The sequence below is a fragment of the Vanessa atalanta genome, chromosome 12 (assembly GCF_905147765.1).
Source record: "Vanessa atalanta chromosome 12, ilVanAtal1.2, whole genome shotgun sequence".
NCBI lineage: Eukaryota > Metazoa > Arthropoda > Insecta > Lepidoptera > Nymphalidae > Vanessa > Vanessa atalanta.
In genome coordinates, this window is record NC_061882.1 from 2,584,430 (window position 1) to 2,596,595 (window position 12,166).

Genomic DNA, 12,166 nt, shown 5'->3' on the forward strand with positions numbered 1-12,166 from the left:
TTTGTTAATTCTTTGGTAAATTATATTTACGTGTTATGGATCCCATGGTAGATTTTTAATCGTACAAATATTACCAACAACTCAGCTATCAGAACTTATATAATAAAAAACAAACGTAAAGAAAATACTTCTTGTAATACTTACTAATTGATGTCTTATAAAAATATGTCCATATACTCCCGAAGAGAAGTTTGAATGTTGAGTACACAGTTACGTAAACAGCCTCTGTCGCCACATTGGTAACAGCGTCGGAAGTTGTAACGCTTAAAGTTAATTGATAGTAAATATCGACAAGAAAACGCCGGCGAATGATACATCATGTTGTGTCAAAACAGCGAGGCGAACTATTAATCATGGGCAAGAATAAGACAGCGACGCACGTGCGACCAATCTTATGCTACACCGATTTTTCGTATGGTCCAATTTAAAGAAAACATGACCAACTGACAACATGACAACTGAACTTCAGATAGCTTACAGTTTTTAGGGAATTCAAGTCCAACGTTTCCTTAATCAAAATGAACTTTATTCAAGTAGGCTTTTGAATCGTCATTTAACAAACTATTTAAAGTAAAGCTACCACCGTTTCGGACTATAGATTCTACTGAGAAGAACAGGCAAGAAACTCAGTAATTACTTTTTTTCAACGTCTAAAAATACAGTCATAAAAAGGAACAGTTAATGATTGAGTGGATATATAAAGTTTCAGACGTTTTAAATTACTAATGTTCAAGGTTGACTCTCAATGGACAAAAATAGTACAAACAGTATTGGTTTAAATGCACATACTTGTTGGTAGGGCTTTGTACAAGCCCATCTAGATAGATACCACGCACTCATCAAATATTCTACCACCGAACAGCAATACTTAGTATTGTTGTGTTCAGGTTTGAAATGTGAGTGAGCCAGTCTAACTACAGGCACAAGGGACACATATAACATCTTAATTTCAAAAGTGTGTGGCACATTAATGTGATGTTAGGTATAGTTATTTTTTTTTTTACAGCGTCAATATCTATTGGCGGTGGTGACCACTTACCACAAGGCCCACTTATACGTTCACCTACCTTTTACATAAAAGGATGGTGTCAATAATTATGATAAATTCTTGTAATTTGTATCTCAAATTGATAAAAATTGAGCACAGACCATAAAAATATTAATAATATCATTTTTCACCCTCATTAATGATCCATTTGATTAAAGTGATCAACTCATAGCTCTCAATTTAATGATTGATTCAAGAACGACTTTCACATTTTCCAACTGTGACTACGACTTTACGACACGTATATTTAATAAGTCATAAAATGAAAACTTTGTCAATGGATTCATATTGAATGCCAAATTTTCCCTTACCTATTAACTCATTTCATTTTTAAAAAAAATTCACTATTGGCAATAACTTTTTTATTACAATTTGGCAGCATGTGTACATACAAGTATCAAACATATTTCGGCAGTTAAGTTCACTATAACGCTTAATGTAATTACTTACGCCTCCAAGTTTACGTAGCGCATGTCCGCCTATTTACGTGTGAGTTGCCTTTCGACGGTTATAAAGCAACTGTTACGGACGGGAGACGATCTCGAAGATATATTATGGAATAGGTTCTCTTAACACGCGAATTTTCAAATGGCTGGATTTATACGATGGATGGGAGCATTAGATGCTTAAGCGGCATATAACCTGCCTTCCTACCTAGTTCTAACATCGTATATACATCCTAGAGGATAAACTGTGGAGTGGATTTGATGTTGCCACTCGATCGTAGCAATTTGCCATATTATGTATCTAAACTATTCCTATATTATTTTTACTTATATTTTGTTTCTATTAAATAATTAATAATTTATTAATTTTCTGTGTGATTTTTGTAATGATGTATTTTATAAACGCTAGTCTGAAACTATTTACTTGACACACTCTAGCGCATCGTAAGAAATCTTTCCTTTATTTCGTTGCAGTATATCAGTTGATCGAGTCCAGGTATTGGTCCAGAAAAGACAGTAAATCATTTCATGCCGCTTGATTATAATATTATGCCAGATAATTACTACTAGTACTACTTTCTACTAGACAGAATTTATAGAAATATTTGAATATTTTTTTAATTACTTTGTATTGGTTTTACTAACATGTCGTGCTATTCTTTAAAAAAATGTATGTTACATAACTTATCCTGTATGAATAATGTTATAAATTGTGATGTTTGAAATGATAAACGATGAAAGACGTGAAATCGTTTATTCGTTTTTAATTATAAAAAAAAACAACGTTTTGATATACTTTGTATCATTTTGTATTTAATATAATTATTTTTGTCACTAGTGCCGACGGCGAGTACGTAGTCACAACAATGACGAAAGCCGTCCTTCATCACACCGGTAAGGTTCTCTGGACACCACCAGCTATTTTCAAGTCATCATGTGAGATTGACGTCCGATATTTTCCGTTTGACCAGCAGACGTGCTTTTTGAAGTTCGGTTCATGGAGCTACGATGGTGATCAGGTAATTTCTAAAATTACTATGAAAGGAAAAAAAAAATATAATTACTACCTGAAATTACTTTAATATAAAATAATTTAATACAATTGAAATAGTTAAAACTATAATATTGTATTGTAACTATATCTATGTATTCTTATCCTGGTATGGACAATCCACAAATGGACCCAACATTTGTTTTTCATCCTATTTTGTATTATTTGTTCATTTTTGTGGACATTGATGACACAATAACACAAATAAATTAATTATAATCTATTATGTAATGTACTAAGTATGGAAAGTACTTTTAATAGAACGTAATTTCTTCTAAATATAAGGAATACAATGTCTAATGCTTAAGTCATTTAGTTCAGACAGAAACTCAGTAACTAGAAGTTATGTTCGTATTAAAGTCAACAATGCAAATAATACGGAGCTTTATGTTCAATTGCAGACTGCTCAGTACAATACTCGACAACTAATTGGTACAATAGTGTTCATTGTAAAATGTAAAAATATAACAAATAGATACACGGGTTCTAATAATAGAGCCCTTGTCTACGTTTGGGTATCTCCCATCTTCTTAATATTAAACATTAGTTCAAGATGTTGTTTTGTGTAATGAATATTTAGATTCTAAGTTTTAGATATTACAAAAGGACCGACTTAAGCATCTATTCTTTCATTTATTAAGAAAAGGTTTAAAAGGAAAGGTTATTCAATTTAAGGACTACAAATTTTGATTTTTAAAATAACAACTAAATTTAAAAAAACACGAGTTATTTGAAAGATATAAAATGATATGGAGCTTATTAGTACATTATATGCTAATTTTAATATATTTTATATATTTAGAATATATACCTCTGACAACTCTTGAAATTTCATGATGTGAAGTAAAAATTAGTTCAGTAACAGCCTGTAAATGCGGAACTAACACCTCCTTTCAAAGAGAGGGTTTGAAGCTCCACCAAACTGTTCCAATACACGGGTTGATACACACATAGCACAATCTCATGTGGCGTTTTCCTCATGATGTCTTCCTTCATCGCCAAGCACAAGATGAATCATAAAACAAATTAAGCAAAATTCAATGACGCTTGCCCGAAACTCTCAAAACAAATTCTAACCGATGAGGTTAAGACTCAAGTCTTCTAAACACAGGGCCAGCACGGCACCATTATCATGTGTAAATCTTCAATGAATTTTAGTCTACGTATCCAGTCCAGTCCAATTTAAAATATCCTATATCTTTCAGGCTATTTTTAAAAATCCATATACCAAATTCTTACCATATGCAAAATTTTATGTGACAGTTTTTTGTCAAATATGTTATCTTGCTTCAAGTACTTCATAGACATTTTACGTAACTCTCAAATATTTAGAATCTGCCTAAATAATGAATCATATGGAGATTGGTTATTCGGAGAAGTGTGGAGGAATAATTTTATAATTAATACCTGCCTACATACAAAGTTCGTGTAATACGTGTGTGTGAATAAGTAAGTACACGATACATGTCGTTTCCACTAAATAAATTACTGGATTAAAGTATTCGAGTGTAAATAGATCGTGCCGGTTAAAGTTTACAATTTTATATTATTTAATAATGAGAGCTGAGATGGCCCAGTGGTTAGAACGCGTGCATCTTAACCGATGATTTCGGGTTCAAACCCAGACAGGCACCACTGAATTGTCATGTGCTTAATTTGTGTTTATAACTCATCTCGTGCTCGGTGTTTAAGGAAAACATCGTGAGGAAACCTGCATGTGTCTAATTTCAACGAAATTCTGCCACATGTGTATTCCGCCAACCCGCATTGGAGCAGCGTGGTGGAATATGCTCCAAACCTTCTCCTCAAAGGGAGAGGAGGCCTTTAGCCCAGCAGTGGGAAAATTTACAGGCTGCTAATGCTAAAAAAATAAAAAATAATATAGGTCACAAAAAGTGGTATTGAAATTCGTCTATTTCTGTTCAGAATGTCTTGTGATTTAAGTATTTGCAAAATTCGAAACTTTTACTGCTCTTAACTTAATTATTATTTATATAGTGATGAAATTAAAATATTTACTCGTTACGTCCTTCGTCCTATCGTTGTTTGGTCCCCCCTCTTCCACCTTTCTCCTCTCTCCTCACCCGTTCTTCCCACTAACGCCTATATTTTGTTATATCTATGTACGTATTTTACTTTTACTGCTGAGACTGTTTTACCCGTTTTCGATAGAGCGTTCCGGCCGGTGTTAGCTTAACATTTAATTAATTATGTACATACTTCAAAGGACCTGGCGGAAAATCGAATAGAGATGACTTTAATTTTATTTATTTTAATCGATTCTTTGTTCCAGATCGATTTAAAACATATAAACCAAAAAAAAGGTGACATGGTAGAAGTAGGTATCGACCTTCGAGAGTATTATCCCTCAGTGGAGTGGGATATCCTCGGAGTACCCGCTGAAAGGCACGAGAGATACTATCCCTGTTGTCAAGAACCATATCCTGGTAAGTATGTATATCGCCTAAAATTAAGTATAGTATAGTGTGAGATTTTAAGTGTCTTATTAATAGATGACTTGGTTTCAATTTTAAGAATACTTTTTATAATTTATGGATGAATTACAAGTTTATATAAAATATATATATATATATATATATATAATTTTTGCGTTACATAAAATTATATGTCAAGTATATTGCACAGTAGACATTGTAGTTCTCAAGTGTGTGCAAAACCCCAGATGCAGGTAATATTCTCAAGCTTATAATGTTAGTGGACGGCAAACCGACCCAACCGAAAAGAATTCAGTTGTAAGACCAATGGCTTATTTTTACGAGCGTAAACACTTCCAATTTCCCAAACGCCTAGTAAATTTTTGTTGGCCCGAATAGAGACCTGAACCTAGTACTTCGGGCTCGGTATAGACAGTCGTAGTACGCACTATGACTTAAATAGAATCAACAACTGGATTTATTTAGAAAACAGTAAAGAATACAATACAAATTTATTATTTGAAGACTCCGATTTGTATAGCTGAGCGACGGATAAAAGGATAACTGGAGGGTGATGGACCTAAAGCTGAAATTCGCTTGCTTCCCATAGATAGAGGCGGGAGCCATCAGTGAAAATTAAACAAAGATCACTTGTACTAGTTTATTTATAATGTTAACATAAATGAAACAACAGTTCAAGTGATTCATCTCTTGAATTCTAAAATCGAAATTGCCATATAAACATTACATACATATTTTCATTTTGTTTAGTTTACATTTTGTTTAGTTTAGATTTGTTAAATAGTTTTCGATAAATTATTTTATTTCATTGTTTTGTAATTATTAGTTTTAGCTTTTTTTTATTTCTTAAGTTTTGCTTTAGAGTTCAATACTTTATAAGTGCATGTTGTGTTCTCCTGTAATTGGAGGTACATTTAATATTTCATTGTCTAAACTTGTATTTTTTGTATTACATATGTACCTGTGTTGGAGTTCCATATTAAATAAATAAATAAATAAATAAATTACCGAGTATGCTACGAGATCAAATTAAATTTAGATATTTTAATGAATAAAATAATCAAAAAACATTCTATGGATTTACGGACTATTTTGGTGATATAAAATAATTTAGATGAATTTATTATTCATTTTCACACACGGATAAGTAAATAGCTCTAAGGGATACAGTTTCAGCAATAAATATAATCTAAATGCGTATTTCTTTCACGAAATCCGCTTTAAAAAGAATGCTCTCATGGCATTAATCAGTGGCGTTTGTATCAGTATTCACGACACGTTCTAAGTATACTTTGCGGGCATTAACAAAACAACCGTTTAACCTGTTAGACGGCGGTAGAACGCAGTAATTTAGCATAGATAAGCATTGTCGACGTGCCGCGGTATTTACGGCTTTCGAGGTGAGATTAGGCCTCTGACGTGGCGATTTGGGTTTCAGAAGGGTGCTTTTCGTTTTTTGTTTTAACGTTTTGTTTTTTATTGATGTTTCTATTTTATTTTTGTTAGATGTCTTGATAAGGTTTCTTAGCTCTGTTATGAGATGTTAAATTTTTATTATATTTTTCTTTTCATTAAATTCAAGTTGAACTGTAACATTCAATCTCATATTATAAAGCAAAAGGCAGGTGGAACGGAAATTAAAAAAAAAAATTCAAATTGTTCATATATGTTGTAATTAACAATTTGTTTATACGTCAATAACTAATATTCAAATAGCATTTGTAACTTATTAACAGAATAATGAGACGTTTCAAGTATGGGGAAGTTGCATTTACTTATTTTTTGTATTTGCTTCAGTGGCTTCACTTTTATATACCACGTGCCATAATCAGTTCTTTTTATTTTATGATATACATTTTTAAAAATATAGTTTTTCTATACAAAGAAGAATAAAGCTAGTGTTAATGAAATGTATATTAAATTACGTTAAGAGAATAGTTCAAAATTAATTAATGTGTTCCGCCTTTGATTCAATCAAATACACAGAAAAACAATTAGGTACCCAAACAAGCTATCTAAGTAATTCCGCTTGTGTATATCGATCGATGTTCAATTATCTAAACATAATTTAATCAAAGTTAACAATATCAACACCGTGTTTACTTGTGAGAAACTTCGATTACATTTAGTCACTTGTAATTGCTTGTTGATTCTCGATTAACTATTACTGATTCGGTTAAAGGGTCAAAACTAATCGTTCGTACCCTTGTATAAGTATCAATCTATGTTATTGTTAAAGAACTTTGCAGATTTTCGTATCACCTCACGGGTGATGATACAAAAGTAAATGAAAATTCAGTGCTGGTGAAACAATAGTTATCGTTTAAAAAAGTTAATTATAATAGATATTATTATGTTATCATAGCTATAGTCACTAGTGTAATTACTTTTCTAATATATTACTGGAAAAATATATTAATAAATTTAACCTATATTAGTTAAAAATCATAAATTTTTTTTTTTGGTTAGATTGATATCTTTTAAAAGTTTATGACAAAAAAATCGCATATTTGATCTTTTTTTATAACATACGTAAGTGGTCGGGAAATTATGCCAGCTGATGGTAAGTGGTCACCACTGCCAATAGACATTGGGAACTAAGATGTTATGTCCCTTGTGCCTGTAGTGACACTTTCTAATTCACCATTCAAACCTTAACACATCGTACTAGTATTGCTATTTCGCGGTAGAATATCTGATGAGTGGGTGCTACCCAGACAGGCACAAAGCCCTACCACTATTAAAATAATGAAAACTCATAATTGAAATGCGGGGCACAGTACATTTTACAATATATACGAGTACCTATACATATATATGAATTGAATTTTTGTAGTTCATTTACATCATCGGTCGGTCGTTTCGTCATATTACAATACTTTTTTTGTAACACGCTCGCCATTTTACATAGCTTTCAATGAATTTTAATATAATACTGCGTTTATTGCTATGACTTTGAATAAAAAATAAAGCGAAATGTGTTGAAATGATGACCGGTGTTATATTTATCGTGTTGTCACGCTTAAAACGACTACATTTTTAACGATGATAATGTCACAGAATGGAATGTTTGATAACAATTTGTAAATAGAATATTATATATAATTGTCAAATAATATTGAATTTTTCGGATTTGGTTCCATATATTTATGCTGAAATAATTCTTACTACCCCAGCTCAACATTTTAGAGCATTGTAATCATTACATAGGCTGAAACAAAGTCGCTTACCGCTGTCTTTAAAATTACACATGGATTTCGATGCGGTTTTTTTAATAGAATTACTGTTTCAAGAGGAAGATTTATATGAATAATACATGTAAAATATAGTAGAGAAACATTGATAATTTTAGAGGTGTCTAATGTGATGTCGTATAAACACATTTTTTTGCGCTTACGTTGCAAACGCTGGCCTTGAAATGTGCAAGTTAGTTTTTACGAGAAATAATGGATTTTTAAACAATTCAGCATTAATTCTTATCGAATAAAGTACCTCAAATAAATTTTGAATTTCATATAAATCAATATGGCCCTTTACAGCATGTAATTTAAATGAATATTTTCGAAGATATTACAGATTTAAAATGCAGGGACATAGCGGGTTGTATTGTCTAATGACAAAAAGCTATGAACTTTGTATATAATTACATTCTGTAGTAGTTAGTATCAGTATTGCACCCGTACAAAGCCGGGGCGGGTCACTAGTATTATATATGAGGTGCTTACACCTGTCAAAATTGATAAACACGTTTGAATGACGTTGACATTATTTTAATAAGTGCTTTAATAGTAACAAAACAGCTAAGTATTTCTGCTTGACGGAAGAATATCTGTAGAGTTACCCAGACGTGTGTGACGGACCTGCATAAATTCCCACCACTAAGCCATAAGTAATATAATATAAACCAGATGAATTTCTTTCGCGCCTTCTTATCGAGTCTAAAACATTTCTTTCCGAACTTTTTCACAATCAATAAGAAAGTGTATCGCTTCTTTTGAATAAATATTTCGACTCTGACGTTCAAATCATCCATCATCTTTGGCTACAAATAAAAATCACCCTCCGTGCAATTATTCCTTCAATATTCTTCGTAACAAATTCAATTTGAAAGTCGAATAAACAGAAATTGTTTATACTAATTGTTCTAGTTCGTATTCAAATTGCTTCTGCATCGTCTAAGTGATTGGCGACTCGAATTGGGACGGTACTGGAGTAATTTGAATGTTCTGCCGTCTGCTGTTTGTTACCTAAATGTAATTCATCTCGGTAGTGTTTATCATTTCATTTCGTAACTTGCCTTCAATTATAATGAATCCAGAACATATGGAACTATATTTTTTTATGCCAATTCATATAATTTCGGCATATTGTATTAAATTAAAATTAAATTTATTTTTATATAAAAAATTCCATGGTTTTTACTTATCAGATTTACTTATCAAAAAGTATTTCTAATTACGTTTTAAAATTGACTGACTAACACTACAAAGCACAACTTAATTCGGTAGATCTAACAGGATGAAAATTTGTACAGAAATCCATTATGGAACTTAAGTGAGCACTATGATAGGATTTTCAAAATTCTTCTCCTACAAGGCTTATATGGGGGGGTGTAAGGTTGACGGCATTTATATCGTTATTTGTGATGTTAGAGTTTATAAAATCGATATTTTGGCTTATTTTAATAATTAATAGATAGATGTTAAAGATTTTTTGAAAAATCATCATCTATGACTAAAAAGATGAAATTTAGCATGTTTATACGGAAATCTACATCTTCGAAAATTTTAAATATGGTAATCGGTGTTTATGTTTCTGTTTATAAGTAAAATACCAATATTGTTGTTTTTTCTGCATGGGGTATATATATTTCCATAGGGGTAAACGGATAATAAAGTCGTAGAATTTAATGAGAAACTTAAAATTGAAACACATATAAAAAATTTGAATGATTTATATTTTGTTTATGCTACTTGACTTAAAAGGAGTACTCAAATAAAGTTAATAAGTGTAAACATACATTAATTATCACCAATTAACTACCAAATATTGTTTCAGATATCTTCTTCAATATAACGCTAAGAAGGAAAACGCTATTCTACACGGTCAACTTGATCGTACCTTGTGTCGGTATATCATATCTATCCGTTCTCGTATTTTACTTACCAGCTGATTCCGGAGAGAAGATTGCTCTCAGTATCTCCATCCTTCTCTCACAAACGATGTTCTTCCTTCTAATCTCCGAAATTATTCCATCGACATCTCTGGCATTACCACTGTTGGGCAAGTATCTCCTTTTTACGATGCTGTTAGTAGGACTATCTGTGGTAATAACGATCTTCATTTTGAATGTTCACTATCGTAAACCCAGTACCCATAAAATGGCACCATGGGTGAGGAAATTCTTTATAACTAAACTACCGAAGTTATTGCTAATGAGAGTTCCAAAAGATTTGTTGAGGGATCTTGCAGCGCAGAAGATAGCCGGTCGAAGTATGAAGAAGAATAAGTTCAAGGATGCTTTAGCTGCTGCTGAACAGACAAATTCTAACGCTTCGAGCCCTGATTCTCTGCGTCATCATCTACCCGGTGGTTGTAATGGATTACATTCAACGACAGCCACAAACAGGTAAACCTACGTTAAAATAAACAAGTACTTCAACGTAACCTAACTGTCTAAGATTTTAATTAAATTTAATTATGTATGCAGAATATACATATATGTACATATGCAATTCGTTGCGAAAAACCCATGTTATAATTACAAAATGTTAATAAAATATACTTAATTTAATATCAAAACTGTTTTGAGTATTTCGTGAAACTAATGGCAACATTCATTAAAATTCAATAGCATTCGCTTTTACCATTCAAGCTATCTATCATTTCGCTTTTTTGCTTGAATTTTTTAAATGTATCTTACAGTAGAAGTTCGAGTAGTATTTAATTATTTAGATACTCAACAAACCGTCCTATTTTATCGTATAAATTCCTTAGATTCAGCGGTCTGGTTGGAGCTCTCGGTAGTCTTGGCGCTGGATACAATGGGCTCCCTTCCGTTATGTCTGGCTTAGACGACTCACTCAGCGATATCACTCCACGAAAGAAGTATCCATTTGAACTAGAAAAAGCCATCCACAACGTAATGTTTATTCAACATCACATGCAAAGACAAGATGAATTTAACGCGGTAAGTTTACTTTTATAGTAAGAAAAGAAGTTAAAGAGCAATTGGTACGTACTAACACGCACATAAATTATAACGACAAAAAGCAAAAGAAATAAAAATCATTGACCGATATCTTAATACTTGAATTTATGGATATATATATTTTTTTTGTTTAACGATAAATAAAAATCGGAAAGTCTTAGATAAATTTAAATGTTGTATGTATATTAAATGCATAATATTTATATAGCTAATTAACGCCAACAGGAAGACCAGGATTGGGGTTTCGTCGCAATGGTCCTCGATAGATTGTTCCTCTGGATTTTCACAATCGCCTCTATAGTTGGAACATTTGCGATTCTCTGCGAAGCGCCCTCACTGTACGATGACACAAAACCAATAGACATGGTTTTGTCTTCCGTAGCCCAGCAACAATTCTTACCTGTCGATAGTGGAGATTCTTAAATTATTATCAAAACCATTCTGACTTAGGAGTTTTCAGAAGCTTATAATATTAAGAGTGCAAAAATACTGCCGGCTTGATTAATAGTTATTCCATGAATGTCGATGCCATTTCCAAGTTTACGTAGTAATAACTATATTACTGGACAGTTACAGTAGTTTCAAACTATACCGAATCTGTCTTTTGTCCGATTACTATTTTCAAGGAACGATTCGATTTGATTATAGACAGTAAAATTTTCTATGAAGTGAAATGAGGAATTTGCCATTGGCTTGCTACTTATGGATTAGAAAGCGACGAATAGCGGATTAGACAATTTTAATATCGTATTTAAACAAGGCAATACTTTTTAAATACAGATTCCAGGCAAAATTATATCAATAAAATGTCATATAATGCTAGTTATAATAAGTATACAAGTGTAATGAGTTCGTTCGATTTTATTGTAGTAGCCAAAATGGGCTGTGATTTTTATGATTAATTTGTCGTAATTTAAAAATTAAGCCAAAAATATCTCAATGAAATATAGTATT

At 31.9% G+C, this 12,166-nt stretch overlaps 1 protein-coding gene across 1 annotated transcript in view; it reads left to right on the forward strand.

Moving 5' to 3' along the window:
• The window catches only part of LOC125067596 (acetylcholine receptor subunit alpha-like 2), a 32,399-nt gene extending 20,569 nt beyond the window's left edge, over positions 1-11,830 (forward strand). The window contains exons 4-8 of the mRNA XM_047676255.1: positions 2,333-2,513; positions 4,839-4,992; positions 10,060-10,630; positions 10,999-11,191; positions 11,438-11,830. Of these exons, the coding sequence (XP_047532211.1) occupies positions 2,333-2,513; positions 4,839-4,992; positions 10,060-10,630; positions 10,999-11,191; positions 11,438-11,635 (1,297 nt within the window). The 3' untranslated portion in view covers positions 11,636-11,830. The remainder of the gene's footprint in view (positions 1-2,332; positions 2,514-4,838; positions 4,993-10,059; positions 10,631-10,998; positions 11,192-11,437) is intronic.
• The last annotated feature ends 336 nt before the right edge of the window (positions 11,831-12,166 follow it).